Source organism: Chinchilla lanigera, unplaced genomic scaffold (genome assembly GCF_000276665.1).
Source record: "Chinchilla lanigera isolate Chin_1 unplaced genomic scaffold, ChiLan1.0 scaffold00036, whole genome shotgun sequence".
Classification (NCBI taxonomy): Eukaryota; Metazoa; Chordata; class Mammalia; order Rodentia; family Chinchillidae; genus Chinchilla; species Chinchilla lanigera.
Genome location: NW_004955437.1, coordinates 20482193 through 20499138, shown reverse-complemented (window position 1 = coordinate 20499138; position 16946 = coordinate 20482193). Strand labels below are relative to the sequence as shown.

Genomic DNA, 16946 nt, shown 5'->3' with positions numbered 1-16946 from the left:
GTTAGAGGGGCCCATCGGCCTAATGCCTCACTGCTGCATTAATGTCCCTGCCAAGCAGCCCCACATTCCTGTTGGAACATGTATTGTGTCAGGAAGCTTGTACTGCTGATCCATTCCTCATCCCTGGACTTCATACTGTCGGGCCTCATTTATGCTTTGGATCCCTCCCTACTGAATTATTTCTGAGTTTTTGTTCCTGTTGCCAAAATGATTTTCTAAGTAGTAGGGAGAAGGTGTCTACAGGAAGTTAGCTGTCCTCTTTTTGTTTACAGTTAGAAAGAAAATGATGTAAGCACTTACAATAATTTGCGGAGAAATAATCAGAAGTTTACTGCTGAAGGTGTAGATTAGCTGCCAGCTTTATACTTCCTTGTGTCCGCTTTTGGTCTGATTTCGTTATCCTCTTCTTCTCCGTCATCTAGAGTGGCTCCCGTAAGTGCCCATGCTGCATTCGACAAAGCAGCCCGTTACTTTGGGATGAAGATGGTCCGGGTCCCTCTGAACAAGATGATGGAGGTGGACGTGCGGGTAGGTCCTCTAGAGGCGGGGACGGAACTAGGTCATAGTGACTCCCTTTCGGGTTACACATGGGTGCCTTCCACTGGCATAGAATGTAGCAGCCAGATTGTGTAGTCCGAGTTGGGATGTTAAAGACCTGTTTTTTACTTTAAATACCATCACCACCCTCCCCATTTATAAAATGAGCAGTAATGAACTTGCTTTATGACTCAACTGTGGGTTTTTTGTTTTTTTTTTTTGGTTTTTGATTTTTTTTCCGGTACCAGAAATCGAACTCATGACCTTGCACTTGCCAGGCAGGTGCTGTGCCGCTGAGCTTAATCCCCAGCCCCTCAACTGTGGTTTTGATTTACCTGAATCAATACCATTGTCATCATAATAGTAATTGTTTTTATGTCGCACATTTCTGCGGAAGAACTTCATAGTTTGAGAGTGTTACCAGAATTACATTTGAACCTTAAGGAGGTCCATGGAGGTTGTCAAACCTGTTAATGTTGCATTTCACAGCGGAGGTGAAGCCATTCACTTAGGGTCTCAGTGCTAGTTGGCTGGGACTTAACATTTGGCTCTTTTGCCGCTTAGCTCCATACTGTCCCCTCACACGCAGTGGTTGTATTGTTCTTATTTTATGCTCTTGATTTCCACAGATGAGTCTGTCTGGGGATCTGTGTCCTGCCCACTTGTAGGAGGCAGTCTTCTCCTAGGCTGCTGTGATAATGGTGGCACTAGTGGACCCAGAACTCTTAAATTAGTGACCCTGACTGCTCTCAGGCAGCAGAAGAGAAGAATAACTCTGACTTAGATTCTCATTTTCTTTCTTTGAACTTAAATTCCTAGGCAATGAGAAGAGCCATCTCCAGGAACACTGCTATGCTCGTCTGCTCTGCGCCACAGTTTCCTCATGGTGTGATAGATCCTATCCCGGAAGTAGCCAAGGTGATGAGAGAATTGGGCCACTGTGGGCCACTGTGGAATGAGATTTTAAAATAGAATCTAGTGGTGCAGTATTTGGCGAGTAGAAGAAGTTTTGAATTTTAGATTTAACCATAGCAGTGATGACTAGCTGTTATTAGCCCTAGAGTAAGCCCTGCCGCTCTGTTCAGAGCCTTTGAAAGTCACTAGCTTCTGCTTTGGGAGAGGGGTAATATGAACTCGCGGCTTGTCTTCTAAGTAGATATTCTGAAATGGTTTTGAGTTTTAGATTCAGATCAGGAAGTACTGTGCGTTTAGGAGTGAGCCATCTGTAGGGGGCTGCACAGCACCTCCCCTCACCCCTTGCAGGGACTCAGAGGACCTTTCCCTCTGTCTTAGGCTGCCTGTGTCAGATCTCTGCTCACTTTCTGCCTGCTGGTGCAGGGAGTTCGAGGTCATGAACACTTAAGTAAACGATATCACAATATGGGTGGATTATTTTGAAGGCTAAGTACAATTGAAGGATAAAGTTTCTTAGGAATGTCAAAAATAGCCTGTTTTTCACACATGGGAGACACAGTACAGAATAGCTTTGTGGTCATAGCAATTTCCACCCATGTCCTGCAAAATTTTTATTATAGAGCTCCTAAATGAAATTCTGTTTTCTTTGTTTTTTGAAACTAGCTGGCCGTCAAATACAAAATACCTCTCCATGTAGATGCTTGTCTGGGGGGTTTCCTCATTGTCTTTATGGAGAAAGCGGGATATCCACTGGAGAAACCTTTCGATTTCCGGGTAAAAGGTGTGACCAGCATTTCAGCCGATACCCATAAGGTGAGCTAAGGAGTAGACAAAATGCTGACAGTTGGTTATTTTAACTGTTGCCCACAAAATAAGTTGGCTAAAGCCTTACCTTCCACCCAAAGCATAAAATTAAATCTGACTTTTTTCCCTCATCTCATCAGCTATTCAGATGATGGGATATAGTGGTAAACATGAAAAGCAGTAGTGAAAAGGAGGCTGTTAATTTTGTCCCATTGGCTGTGAAAATCTCCGTGGTGCTGACGGTGTTCACCTGGAGTCTGCCAGCCTAAGGTCTTTACGACAAAGTTTCCTAAAGCCTGAGCTTATTGGAGGTGGCTGGGGAGAAGGTGAGGGTTGATCTTAGAATTTGAAGAGAGCAGCTCTTAACACCACCGCTTGGGGCCCCTGTGCCCAAGTGACAGAAGTGTGTTGGTAGAGCAGTCCTTTGGGAAAGGAAGCCCCTATGCTCAGGCTTACAGTGTTTGAAATGTCTGGGCCTACCACCCTCAGTGGACTGAAGTCTAGATCAGTTGGAGACTCTTTTGAAAATATACCCACACGAAGGAGTAGTACTGGAAGCCTCAGGAATGTGTGCCTTGTTTTGTTTTGGGGATACTGGGCATTGAACGCAGGTCCTTTGCATTGACTTAGTCTTCATCTTGTGACAGGATCTCGCTAAGTTGTTCAGACAGCTTGAACTTGTGATCCTCTTGTCTCAGCCTCTCAGAGTGCTGAAATTACAGGCATGCACTACCATGCTTGGCTGTGTGTCCCTTGTTTGATTGTATTTTCAGAATTTCTTTTAAGTGAGAGCAATGACTAGTTTTTTAAACTCTAAATGATCTGTGATAACTTTTTATTCAAAATCTGTTTCGCCTTACCACCGAGACCACTTTTATGCCCTTTTCCCTTAATCCGTGTCCGTGTGGGCCTACGAATGAAATTATAGTTGCATGTTAGCTTCAGTTAATTAGGAGGGCCCATTTTCTGTGAGGAAACCAATTACACAGTATATCTTTGGGCTGGATTAAGGTGTTTTTGGATTCTGAGCACCATTATATTCTTATAAAGATGTATAACGTTGAGCAGAAAAGATGGGATGGAATCAGACTGTGATGTTAGTTGCTCCAGGTGGTATGGATTCCATTCTTGCCAGGCTTTCAGTAGAAGTTATCTTTGTTTCTACTCTGACTGACCACCCCAGAGAAAGATTTTAAATAAGGAAAGCAGCATGTTGGGTGAGAGAGGAAGGAAACCATTAACTGAGCAAGATGCTGTTCTTCCCTTTCTTACTCATGACAGAGAATCTAAACTCTGTCCCTTAAGTTCCTTCTGCTCTTGGTCACTAATCTGAGCCCTTAATGTGGGTGAGAAACATCACCAAGATCTAATAAGTAAGTGGTGCACTCGGCTGGAGCCTGCCAGGTACAGCCGCATTCTTACCATCTGCTTCTTTCCCAGTATGGCTACGCCCCCAAAGGCTCATCAGTGGTGTTGTACAGTGACAAGAAATACAGGAAGTACCAGTTCTTCATTAGCACAGATTGGCCGGGTGGCATCTACGCTTCACCAACCATTGCAGGCTCCAGGCCAGGTGGCATCATTGCAGCTTGTTGGGCCACCTTGATGCACTTCGGTGAGAGTGGTTATGTTGAAGCTACCAAACAGATCATCAAAACTGCTCGCTTCCTGAGATCTGAGTATGTATGGATGGTGGCGTTCTGCTTTGTCTCTTTTTCCACGAGTCAGCCTTTCAAGGCGGCTGCTTGGCTGCACACTCTAATCCTAGCCCACTTGGCTATCTCCTGAGAGACCAAGGGCTTAGGACAGTGGGTTAGGAGTTGGTGCAGGCAGGAGGAGAAGGTTCCTTTCTCTGCACGGGACTCAGGAGTTGGGTAGATGGATAGAAGCCAGTGGGTCTGATTCCTTAGGTCTAGTTGGAGTTTGGGCCTTTGGATAGTTCTAATGTCCATCCATGGTTCTGATCTCCATAGAACTGTGATCTCGGCCTACCCTCTTTAGTGTAGGTGAGAAGACTGAAACCTCGGAAGGCTAGATTGGTTATATGAAGGACTTCACATGATTAAAGAATCATTGAGTAGTGAACATAATGTGGCTGAATTTCCTGTTTGTGTGTTTTCAGACTGGAAAATATCAAAGGCATCTTCATTTTTGGGAATCCTCAGGTGTCGGTCATTTCGCTGGGCTCCCATGATTTTGACATCTACCGGCTATCTAACTTGATGACTGCTAAGGGGTGGAGCTTGAACCAGTTGCAGTTCCCACCCAGGTATGCTTGAAGGACCTGTCTCTTACCTCGGTCCATGGCTTTTACAGAACTTGGGGAGCAAGGTAACCAGATGCACAGCGTTTACCTGGAAGAACCCAGCCCTTCAGTAGCAACTTCTCTTTTGCCATCTGGAATAATTAGATGTATAGAGCAAGACTATTAGCTTTCACGTCTGGCAGAATGAGGTGCGAGCCTCCTGAGAAAAGTGCTTATTTAAGAGGTTTCTTCCTCATTCTCTATTTTGTGTAATTTTCCAATCCATTTTGTACACAGCCATCAAATTGCTCATATAAGGTACTTATTACCTGGGTAATATTTAACTCAGAACCCTCAAGAAGGCACCTGAGGATTCAGGTCTGGTACAGAGTTTTTTAGTCTGCTTTTCTAACTGAATCTTCTAAGGTGCCTTTAAATCCTCCACTCCAGCAGAGTGGGCCAGGTCAGCGTCTTTTGTACAACAGATTACTTTTTCATTGCTGTTATTGCCAGCCCCATCTGGACTTTCCCTTTCCCTCCCCACAATCCTCTGTGATCCATCTTCCCTCCAGGGTGAGTTTGTTCATTGCCTTTAAGGCCCCAACTGTACAGTCCTGTCCCCATGAGGGCTTATCATCTAAGATAAGCATCCCATTGGTGGTTGCATGGTAGAAGCAGTTGTTGATTGGTACTTGTAAGGTATGGGACGAAAAACCAGCTGTGTTTATTCTCTTACGATGGCTCCTGAGCATGTTGAGAAGCCCTGATAACAAGCCCATGCCTGGCAAAACCAAGTCCAGTATTGGAGAGCCCTGATTCCAAGAACTGGCACAGTAGAAATAATCTGAAGAGGCAGCCAGTAAATTGGGAACTGCTCTGTTTTAAAACACTTTTTCTGTTTTCAAGCTTCATCTCTCTTTCTTCTTCCATAGCATTCATATCTGCATCACATTAGTACATACACGGAAGCGAGTAGCGACCCAGTTCTTAAAGGATGTCCGGGAATCTGTCACCCAGATCATGAAGAATTGTAAAGCAAAGGTCACAGGAATGGTAAAGACACTTGCAGATTTTCCCCCCTTGGAAATTTAGGTGTTGGTGTGGGAGTTTGAGAGAATCAGACAATTGGAAGCTGTTCTTGCCTGAGCCCATTATCTGCAAAACTCTCTTGTTGGTTCGTTCTTGCCAGTGACCCTTGCCTCACCCATTCCGAGGGTTGATGAGCATGTCGTATGAGATGTACTATATGTAAAGCACCTCATGAATCTGAAACTGCTGTACAAAAGTAGGTGATAGCGTCCATTTGAAAAGAAATTTTTGACGTAGAAAAGATTATAAACATGTTTTTTTCAGGCTTTTCCACCAGCAACTTCCACAGAATAGTTCCTTTATATAGAAAGGCAGACTGGAAAGTACCTGTGAGAACTCTGCTACTGCCAGCTGTTTTTCTAATAGAATAAGCCCTGCTGGGGGAGTGGGCAGGGGTGTTACACTTCGAAAGCTAGGACTAGGGGCTGAGGGGATCATGACCACAGCTTTATCCTTGTTTCTGTACTAGTCATCACTAATTTATCCTTGATTGGCTTTGTAGGGTGCCATCTATGGCATGTCCCAGGCAATCGTTGACAGGGACCTGGTTGCGGAAATCTCTTCAGTCTACTTGGACAGCTTGTACAGTACGGACGCTGTGACCCAGGGCAGCCAGATGAATGGTTCTCCAAAACCCCGCTGAGCTGGGGCTTTTTCTAGTTCCAGAGGACTCCTGGCCTTCAGAATGTTCTCTGGGTATGGAATAGGCCACCCACAACTTCAACATTCAGTCTTGCTCCACAGAGCACAAAGATAGGCCACAAGACAGCTCGAGCCTCCGGATTCTTGTTCCTCCTTTTGTTACCTTTTGTGGTTTTAAATTTGAAGACTGAAGGATTTTACTGTATAATGAACCTACCCTTGTTATAAATGTAGTGGTAGGAATTGTCTTAACCATTTCCTTCTTTAACTTCTCTAGTTTTTTTCTTCACTTAATCATTGTGTGGTGGCTCTGACCTGGAGGGAAGCTCTGAGATCACAGAGGGTTTGTTACCCAGGCAGAGGCTTTAGCTAGCCATGCGGGAAGCACGTATGTAACCGTGCTTCCCAGGCGAGTGTTTGGTGCATCCCAGGTGGGAGGCTTTTTCAGCCCTGTGCTTAGAGTAGGTCAGATGTCTCTGGTAGAGTCACTTTCACTGCGACTTGCTCTGTTTTTCCAGGGCACAGATTGGCCGTGTTGTACTCTGTGATGTGAGGGAGCCGGTCCACTCGGTAGCCCCTGGCAGGGGTTACAGTGCTCCACTGGTCCTCCTCTGTGCTTGCAAAGCCCCATTGGATGCTCAGTTGCCACTGTCTTTGGAGATGCTTATTTGAGGTGATGCTCCCATTTCCTTGTTTCTATAGAATAGGACAAGAACATGGTTGTCAGAGAATCTAGGACTTCCCGCCTGTGGTGCTGCCTCCTTGAATTGGGCAGTGGTGAGAGCACACCTAGCCCTCTCCTGGACTTACAGTGAACAGACACCAGACCTTTTGTGTACGACCTGAATGTCAGCGTCGGTGAGCGTCCAGTTTCAATTCTGTGTCACCAGAGTTGGTGGCAGAACTTTGCTTCTTCCCATTGCCTTAAGCCTTAAGTCACGGGCTGAGCGTGAGTTCTCTGAAGGGAGAGCTCAGAGCACCTCCACAAGTTGCCTTCACTTACCCTAGGTGGGTATGAGGAGAGTGCAGGGAACATTTTCCCGCATTTGTGTGTTCTTGCCCATTTCCCTTTGCTCGGCTTCCAAAGGTACTTTGGCAGTTCACTCTCAGGCTGCACACTGCTCAGCCCCAGCTAAAAGGGAGCAGTGCAGGATTAGCTAAACATTTGCAAATTGGCTAGTATGGCAGCGAGCAGACCCTGGCCCCAGTTGCTCAGGGACAGGACAAAATGCTGCACCCACTTCCTACTCTCTTCTCCATTTCTGGGGGCCCTGATCTAGGCCGAGCCACTGTCCCGCTCCAGTGACATACCGTGTGCCTTTCTCCCCACAGTGAGCTTCCGGGTCCGGCCCCAGGGGAAGTGGACCAGACTTTAAGGTCTCTGTGTAATTGGAGAGAACTTAGAACAAGTGAGGAGGAACTTTGCTCCCTTCCCCTTCTCAGGGACTCCTGAATATGCAGCCTCTGCAGACTCTGCCGTCTGGCCCCTCAGTGGGAATGCTGGCTGGAAGCACCACGGCCACCAGGCTTTCCCTGAGGGCCACGCCCCTGCAGAGCTTGTGTGGTACGTGCATGCATATATGCAGCCCTCCTGTTCACTCTGCACTGTGTTGTGGGGCTCAACATATCAACTGGGGACAGTTGATATGTGTATATGTCAGGGAGGGGCAGAGACCTTTAGAACACAGGACTCATGCTTCCTTCGGTTTCTGGACTGGCAGGTACCTCCTCAAGAGAGAATCTGCCATCTAAGCTGTGAAGCAGTTGTCTCTGGTCTCCAGTGCATCATGTTGGAGGAGGCCCAGAGACCCAGAGCCCTCGCAGGTACTGCTGTGGCTGCGGCGGCTAAAATAGAAGCCTGTGCCCTGCAGTCTCCCCAGGACCAGCCCTGAGCCGCTTCTTTCCTTCCTCTGTGCTGTGAGCGAATTAGTGCCAGGTGCTGATGGTGTTTTAAAAGGGACCTACAGTAGACGCTTTTATCTCTGATTAAGAGCCTTGGTTTGATTTAATGCTTTTGTAGGCTTTTACTTTTGTATGTATTTGTGTGTGAAAGCACAAAGTCCCTGTTTTGTGGCAGATAGGTAGGGTGTCTTAATGGTATCATGTTGCTAGCAGATGTCAGATTGGCCTCTGCACCCCATTTTATACTTGGAAAATGGTACTTGACTCTCTTCAGTCTTTTCTCTAACTTCTCCCTCCCTGTCTGCATGCTCCTTTCCTAATTGCAGCAATAATCTCTTAAATAGCAATTAAATAATTAAATATCCCAAACTGTACTGGCTGTGGATGATTGCATTCATTTACTTGGGCTGCTGATGAAAGATCGCCCCCTGCTGGGGAAATCGTTGTGTGTGAGCATTGATGCCAGGGCCAAGAGACCCAAGCCGTCTTCAATCTAGCTAATCTCCAAGCATGTTAGTAGATAGCTGATCAATCCCTCTCCACCAGGAGTGGTCACTGTGGCTATTTTGGGGCAGACTGGAATTCAGGGCCTTAGTTTCCCAGAAAAATGGCCCTGTCTTATGTTTTCTGCCATCTTCTGCTTTAACTTACTGATGGAGTAAGCCATCTGGGTGGTCTTTGGCCAGCATGGGATGTGGCTCTCTCTGACCAAAGGACACACTGCCTTCAAGCATAGTATATGGGTGGGGCCTGGGAGAGCGCCTCAGATGATCTTCACATGCATAACTGCTGGGTATCTTGTTTCATTCTGAATAAGAAAGCAGAGGCTCCCCACACAGTTAGTCAGGATCTGAGAGCTGCCATGCAGGTAACTGTCTTTTCATTCTGGCTTTCAGCCCTTTCAGGGTTTTCTAGAAAGAAGGCAAGGAATGATGTCTTTGCTGTGTTTCCTGTCAAATGGCTTGGTGCCCTGAGCACCTGCACACCCTGAGAAAGAGAGGCCAGCATGTGCTCGCACTGGGAGGCTGGGCTGGGCTGACCTGACAGGTAGCCCTTGAGGTGCTGGTGCTGCCCCTTCTGCTGTAAGCCCCTTTGCTTTCTCTGTGGGCTCTTAGCACCACTGAGCAGTGTTTCCCTGGACCCAGCTTGACAGAAGTGATGACGGACACCTCATTTAATAGCCACCAGCTCTACTGCAAGTGGGCAAGTCAGGCTTGGACTGCCTTTCCTTGATTTGAAGCCTTACTTCAACTACTTCCATTTAAGGTTTTGTCCCTGTTATAGTATCCTCTCTACTTAATATCTTCCCTAATAATTGCAGTTACTTGGATCACTTTTAGAATAAAGCTGTTTATTTTTGAAAAGTGTCACTGATGTCTTTGTCCCACATAAAAGTGTCTCATACAAATGCCAAGGCTGGCATTTTCAGTCCTTGATCCATGATAGTAGCAAAGGCAGAAAGGCAACATAGCATGGACCTTACTTCCGTGTGTGGCATCTTCTACTCTGATTGTCAGCTTTTAGATCAAAGCATGCCTAGAACAGTTTAAGTTAGAAGTGGAGCAGGTAGGAGAGCACTGAGTCTTGTTGGACTTGATGTTAAGATCTTGATGGTGGAGAGAATTGCCATCAATGTAAATATTTATGGGTCAGGCTGGGGTCCTGCCAGCTCTCTTGACAATTTTACTTCTCAACCATCAACCTCTGCCTCTTTTTTAAGGCCCTTGAGGGATCACCTCAGCCTAGCTGGCTGGGTTGTGGCCTTGCAAGACGCCTGCTCCAGGTGAGCGTGCCATTGCCTGTCACCTCGGTGCCCAGGCAGGGCTTCAGGCTAAAGGTCATTGGTTGAGAGCTGCTGGGAGAAGGGCTTCCTGTCTGCCTCGGGCACATGCGAGGTAGTGTGTGTGGCACACACATGGGGTAGAGTAGAGATTGCTGTCTGTACCCCCTCAGTGATAGCACATCTGTGGGAGGGAGGCTTCTGTCCTAGAGCTGCTGGTTGAAGGCCGAGCTATGCAGACCAGTCTGACTGCTCGGATGGTATGAAGCCTGCCAGCCCCTACCTGAGCTTCTGTCCTCTGTTTATAGAGCAAAGGCAGGTGAGCTCAAGACCTTTGATAAGATTTTGAGAACTGCAGACACCATCAGGATCAGAAATCTCCCCTTTGAGGCTTAGGCCAGTGTATTAGGGTTTTCCAGAGAAACAGCCAATACATACGGTGAGGAAGAGGGGGTTATAAGGCATGGGCTCATGTGACCAGTCCCAAGATCTGTTTGCACTTGACAAGCTGGAGACCCAGGAGAGCTGGTGGTGTAGTTCTAGTCCAGGTACCTGCAGCCTTCAGACCCACAAAATGCAGGTGTCTTAATTTGAATCTGAAGGCTGGAAAAAACTGATAGCCTAGCATGGGGCAGTCAGGCAGGAGTTGTGCACTGTTTGAGGGAGGGCCAGCCCTTTTGTTCTGTATGGGCCTTCAGCTGATTGGATGAGGCCCACTAACATTAGGGAGGGCAGTCTGCTTTACTAGATAGCGGTTCAGATATTAATCTCATCCAGAAATATCCACACTGACAAAACCAGAATAATGTTTGCCCACCTATCTAGACACCCACAGCCCAGTCAAGTCAACCTATAAAATTAATTGTAACTGTACCAGATGTGGTGGTGAATGTCCATGATCCCAGCACTTGGGAGGCTGAGGCAGGAGGATCACTGCAAGTTTGAGGCCAGCCTGGGCTACATAGTGAGTTCAAGGCCAACTTGAACTACGTAGAGAGACCTTGTCTGAAAAACCAAACAACTGTCACTATATGAAGAAAACAATACAACCCTGTGCTCCCTTTCTAGATATAGATTCCATGCCCTATATGCCTTTACCTGTGTTCATGATGCCCTGTCAACCACCTTTGAGTCTCAGGATCCTGTTTGTTTGTATGTTCATTTGTTTTGAGACAGGGTCTCACTATGTAGTTCAGGCTGGCCTTGAACTCATGGTGACTCTTGTGCTTTAGCTTCCTGTGTGCTGGGACTACAGGCATGTGCCACCATGCCCTGAGAGAATAAATCATTTACCCTGCCTTCTCAGTAAGAACAGCTATTCTGTTTTGTTCTGAGACAGGGTCTTCCTATGTAGTTCATACTGGCCTTGAACTTAACTACATAGCCCAGGCTGGCCTCCAACTTGTGGTGATCCTCCTGCCTCAGCCTCCTGAGTGCTGGGACTACAGGCATGCACCACCACAAGGGGCTACCTTTCAAGAATCCTAGTCAGGTCTTTGAAGCATAACTCAATCTTCCTTGTCACACAAATCCCTATGTTTCCTAAGGTCATTTCTTCTTCTGCCATCTGCATTAACTTAGTTTATCCTACTAGTAGCTAATGGTTTTCCTGTTGGATTCCTAGACAATAAGAACCTTGAAGGGAGGATGTTCAGCTCCCTCCCTTTTCCCCAATACCTTGCACAGAGTAAGTGATTTCATTTAAATACCTGTTGGCCAGAGTGTAGCTTAGTAGCTGAGTCCTGCCTCGAATGTGCAAGGCCCTGGGTCCAATCAGTAACACACACACACACACACACACACACACACACACACGCACAGCAAAAAGCTAATTAAATGCCTGTTGATTCCAATTTGAATTGACCTGTGGGAAAGAAGTTTCTAGAGTTTGAGACCAGTGATATAATGAGTTTTATTGGCAACATCAAAGCATATGTTTGAGACATGGGATTTGCTTTAGGGTCCTGGATTCTACGACAGGGTTTTATTTCACCCTTTACAGCGGCTTGGTAAATGAATTGGAAAGGGGGTGAGACCCAGCCTGAAAAGAACACCATTACAAAGAACACCATTAGGGTTGCCAGGAAGTTGCAAAGAAGGGAGAACTTATTCAGAGTAGTGAAAATGACAAAGCTCCACAGGTGAGGAGAGTAGCTTGGGGAAAAGGGCTGTTCCTGGTGTTGGCAGTGACGCTGGCATCTTTGTGCAGTGGAAACTCACCCCTAAATGGAGGCAGCAGGGTCAGTGTGGCAGTTCTAACTGCAGCGAGTGTGTGTGTGGGGGGGCTCTCAGTTCCCTCCCTGTGTCCAGTTCAGCCACCCCTCCCCCTGGGAATGCAAAGAAGGGCGGGGTCTATGTCATGGTCACTGCTACTTGTTCGATGAAGCTGGCCAGGTTTATGTCCCGTTCTGAAAGGCCCGCACATTCATGGGTGCTCAGGGTGATGTGCACCTGAAACGAAACCAGAAGTTTGGGGCCTGCCGACTACTGACTTTACTTAAGAGTGGCAGACAATTGCTAGCTATGGGCTCTGCCCCAGTGAGAGCTCCAGAGTAGCAGATGGTCACTGACAGTAGCCAATCGCTGGGCTCTCTCCTGGGACAGTAGCCAGTCACTACTATGGTACTCTCCAGAGCATAGCATCTGGTCACCACCATCTGTACTGGGTACCTGTGCGCCTGACAGGTCTGTGTGTACTACAGCTCCCCTTGGTGGGACTTCAGATGTCAGGAGCAACTGAGTTAAAGGCAAAACCAAAAACCACTGCTGACCACTCACCGCTGTCTGTTCACAGATGCCCTCGTCCACCCTTAACATTTTTATAAACAGTCCAGCAGCGCTCTTGGCACATGAGGCATTTAATGACTGTTCCTCAGTTCATTGAGCAATCTGTTTGCTGTGCATAGATATTTTGAGTTCCCAGTTTATTCCTATTTCATTCTTCCCTACCTCCAGAAAGATTAAAGCCATTTAGAGCTGTTAGCAACAAGTGTATCTTATTCGCACAGCACTGCCCATCTTGGCTTTTGACTTCTTCGTGTCTACTTCAAGTACACATACTCAAAGCTTTACAATTTGCATTTCCTTAGTTTGTAGTGAGACTGCCAGTTTGGGAGGGTGTTTATGTTGAGCTGAGGAAGATGAACAGAGCGAGAGGGTGAGGCAGGCCCACAGTCAGAACCTTCTTTGTCAACATTCTCAGAACTGGATGGGGTGGAGCACAGGAGGGTGCCAGCCCCACTCACCTTGTTGTATACATTAAACCATTCAGGATGGTGGTCCAGCTTCTCAGCCTGCAGGGCCACTCTGGTCATGAAGCCAAAAGCCTGTTCGAGTGAAGCAAGACCCAGCTTAGTGTTCTGAGAGAAGAGATGCCCGGGTACCTTGTTATGGCCACTGTAAGCCCAGGCACGGGAGGATGGACTTGCTTCCTACAGTGACAGTCCCTGGCTCTAGTCCTTTCCCCAGGGCACTACTTGGCCCCAGGCTGGAGTCAGAGGTTGTCTCTGCAGCAGAAAGAATGTCCCATTAGGGTCACTAACAAGGTGAAGAGCACAGGAGGTTAAAGTCTCCCCAACCTTTTGGCTATCCACTAAAATGTCATTTGATGTACACCTGTTCGGTACCTGAACTGTGCCCTCTGAGGGTTGTTTCTAAAAGTCCCAGGTAGGGAAGGCCCCAGCACCATCTTTCTGACACTCCGCAGTGATTCAGGGAAGTGAATTTCCCACAAAGCACCCACATAGACTAGTGTGGTCAGTCGGGCTTGGCCACCAGGACTTGGAGCAGGAACAATTCTGCACACTGTCCCCTCCCCCAACATACCCTGTTGAAATCTTTGAAGTGGAACTGCTTGAAGATGGCATCGCGGCCTTCCAGCTCGTTCCACCCCACAGCCCTCAGGTTGGGCAGCAGCTGGTCCCTCTCCTCAGCACTCAGCCTGTGGGCTTTGCCAGCCTGGAAGAAGAAGAGCACTCAGGCCTCAGGGCATTTCCTTTTAGAGGTCAAAACAGGGTCCCAGACCCTTGAGGGAATTTAGCCAGCCTGGTCTGCTGTGACAGTCACAGGTGACCTATCATAGGGGCAGTGGGTCTTTAAGCAGTGGACCAAGAGTTCCCAGGGTGCTGCCCTGTCCAGGAGGTGGGGACTCCACTTGTTCACCAATAGGCCTTCAAGTTTTGGGTTGTACAGTCCCCTCCGAGAAACTCTCAAAGGACGTGTAATGCCAATCACTGGGAGGGAAGCCCCACCAAAGCCTCATAGAGGGCCCCCCAGCTAAGATCAGTGAGGGAGTAAAAGCAAAACCCAGCCCAGATCAAATGCATTACAACCCAACCTCGCAGGAAGTGTCGCAAGCATCCAAGCTCTCTCTGCCTATGATGTAGTGTATCCTGTCCACCTCAGGCCTAACCGCCGAAGAGAAGCGCACACCTGGAGCAGTGACAGAAACTGTCTGGCGTTCTCTCACTCACCTGTCAGTCACGTCAGTCACGCACAGACAGGCAGGTTCTCAGCATGGTCTGTGTGTCTGCGTCCAGCATTTAAAGCAGGTTTCCGGGTGGCTCAACCCCACTGCTGTTAACAGCCACTGGCACTACCTCCCCTGGGTCCTCAATTGCAGCCACTGCCCCGAGCTAGGTCTAGGTTGTTGGACTTTCTGTCTCCTGGCAGGTTGGGGAGCTGGGCAGTAACTGGTCCAAGGGCAATTGGCAGCCTCAGTGCCCCGTGCTATTGGCCTGCAGTGCCAGGTGCCCTCAAGGCAGCCGAAAGTAGCAAAGTTCTGCTCAGAGGAGCCCAGGAGGCCAGGGTCAGGCCTATCCTCTGGGGGAATTCAGGTAGAGGAGGTGAAGGGACAGACCCCAGAGCCTGGGCTCCCATGACAGAAGCACATCAGGGCAATGGGGACACAGTGCTTAATTTAAAACCAATCAGGTCTGGAGAGAGCATGCAGGAGGCGAATTTAGTCTACAAAGCAGCCTACAGACTGGGCACCCTGGCGTGAGTAGCAGGACTGTGGTGCTTGTCTCTTTTGCTTTGTGGGTAGAGGGACAAGGACCTCTGCCTTACAGATCCTCAAGGGGTGCCCAGGGGATACTTTAGTGAACAGCATGGTGTTAAGCAAATGTCATTTGCATTTCTAAAATCACAGGAGGCCTGTGAAGGCCTGCAGCATGGGGTAGCCAGAGTCTTAGAAGTCAGTCGCCTTTCCCTCCTGAGAACTAGAGCTGGCTCTCTGAACTGAGGGGGCCCCGCCCCTCTCCAGTCCTGAGCTCTAGCTGTGTGTGGCTGCAAAGGGGGCAGCAGAGATCCACAGCACGGCTCAACAAACGGGTGTCTTTCCAGAGGCAGCCAGTTCCAGTGGCTGCAGAGTCCTTGTATCCAGGCAACCACCTGTCAGCCAAGGCATCAGAACCACTGTTTATTTTCTTAGCTGGGCAGAGGGCTGGTGGTACAGCTGAGCTCTCGGGTAGGGGGGCTCCCCTTTCTTTCTAGCGTCTTCTAGAGCCTCTGCAGTCCCAAGGCCTGGGGCTGACCGACAAACCCTCTGAGCTCTGGGGTCAGAGGGGGAAGGGCCCTGTTTGCTTAGTAAATCAGGCCCAGATCCACCCCAAGGGCTGCGTGAGCAGGGCTTACTCATTACCCAAGCCCACATCTTTGGGGCTTCAGTACCCCTCCCCGGGCCCTCGATGTCCAAATTCCCTCCTGTCGCTGACTGCTTCCAACCAGGCGCCAAGGCCTGAATGGGCTGTTTGCTGAAGCTTCCCGGCCTAGCTCGGAAGCTCGGCCTGGAGGGACGATCCTGAGCCATCAGCGCCTGCTGCGGGCCAGACTCCATCGAGGTGCAGAGGCGGGGTCTAAAGCCGGGGACAGCATTCGGGTGCAGAGGGTGGGTGCTAGCCAGGCAATCCAGGGTGGGCAGTGACTAGCACTCCAAGCGACTCACATATTCGGCCTCCCGCCCTCCGTCCCACACCTTGCCGATCGCTGAGCCCTTCCCTGCGCGGCGACTGAGAGAGCCCTGGCCCAGGAATCAGACTAAGCGCGGGCTCCGCCCGGCCAGGCCCGCCCGCCACCGCCCCTCTGTGGCCAGGGTCTCCGGCGGGCACGGTCGGCCAGCCCGCGGGGTCTGCACAGAGCGTTCAGAGGACCCCCCTCCTCCCTCCCGCTGCCCCCCGCCCGACCCCGCTCACCATGTCTGCGCGCGGGCAGCAGGTGGCGGCGCAGGGCGAGCTCGGCAGAGCGCAGGGGGCGCTTCGGGGCGGGGCCGAGCTCGGGCCTCCCCCGGCTAATGATTAACTGCGGCCCGCGCTGGGCCCCGCGCCTTCCGGCACTTTCTTCGCCACCTGGAGCCGCCCTCCTGCGGGAGCCGGGCCTGAGCTTGCCGACTGCTGCTCCACACTTGCGCCTGGCAGCTTCCCAGCTGGGGGACTCTGGGCGCCGGACCAGAGGACCTTTTCTTTTTAAAAACATCAGATATAACTGACACAGAGTAAATTACACATATTTAAAGCGTGCAATTTGACATGTTTTCCCCGTGAAACCATTCACCACGGCCAAGATTATGAACATATCCATCAACCCTAAAAGCCTCCTTGTCGCTTCGTAATCTTTCCCTCCCTGGGTTCTTCTCTCAGGCAGCCAGGGATCTGCTCTGAGTGACTGCAGAGCAGTTCGGATTTTCTAGAAACTACATAGTATATATTCAGTGTATTTGGAGGTTTGTGCATGGTTGCAGTAGCAATCGTGCACTGCTTCTGTTGCGAAGTAAAAGGTGTCTACAAGTATTAATTAGTACGGATGGGGGCTGGGGATTTAGCTCAGCGGCAAAAGCGCCTGCCTGGCAAGCGCAAGGTCGTGAGTTCGGTTCCCGGTACCGGAGAAAAAAAAACCAAATTAGTACGGATGTTACCACAGATTGTTCAGCAATTCACTGTTGGGGGACACTTTTTTTTTAAAAAGTTTTTTATTTAAAAACAAAACCAAACCAAAATATTTCCCATTAGAGGCTAATTTTTTGTCTTTTAAAAATTT

The 16946-nt window shown here is 48.9% G+C and overlaps 2 protein-coding genes across 3 annotated transcripts in view; one reads left to right on the top strand and one right to left on the bottom strand.

Annotated features, from left to right (window-relative positions):
* Sgpl1 (sphingosine-1-phosphate lyase 1) overlaps positions 1–9498 on the top strand; it is a 57465-nt gene extending 47967 nt beyond the window's left edge. For both annotated transcript variants that reach the window (XM_013517017.1, XM_005390043.2), the window contains exons 9-15: positions 423–528; positions 1357–1455; positions 2116–2265; positions 3697–3935; positions 4379–4525; positions 5434–5554; positions 6093–9498. In XM_013517017.1, coding sequence (XP_013372471.1) covers positions 423–528; positions 1357–1455; positions 2116–2265; positions 3697–3935; positions 4379–4525; positions 5434–5554; positions 6093–6233 — 1003 coding nt within the window. In that variant the 3' untranslated portion in view covers positions 6234–9498. The remainder of the gene's footprint in view (positions 1–422; positions 529–1356; positions 1456–2115; positions 2266–3696; positions 3936–4378; positions 4526–5433; positions 5555–6092) is intronic.
* A 2303-nt stretch (positions 9499–11801) lies between these two features.
* On the bottom strand, positions 11802–16550 carry Pcbd1 (pterin-4 alpha-carbinolamine dehydratase/dimerization cofactor of hepatocyte nuclear factor 1 alpha). Its single transcript, XM_005390042.2, has 4 exons — positions 16106–16550; positions 13740–13871; positions 13160–13240; positions 11802–12365 (listed from the first exon to the last, which is right to left on the bottom strand). Exons 1-4 carry the CDS (start codon positions 16106–16108, stop codon positions 12267–12269), a joined length of 315 nt encoding a protein of 104 aa, XP_005390099.1. The 5' UTR covers positions 16109–16550; the 3' UTR covers positions 11802–12266.
* Positions 16551–16946: the final 396 nt, after the last annotated feature.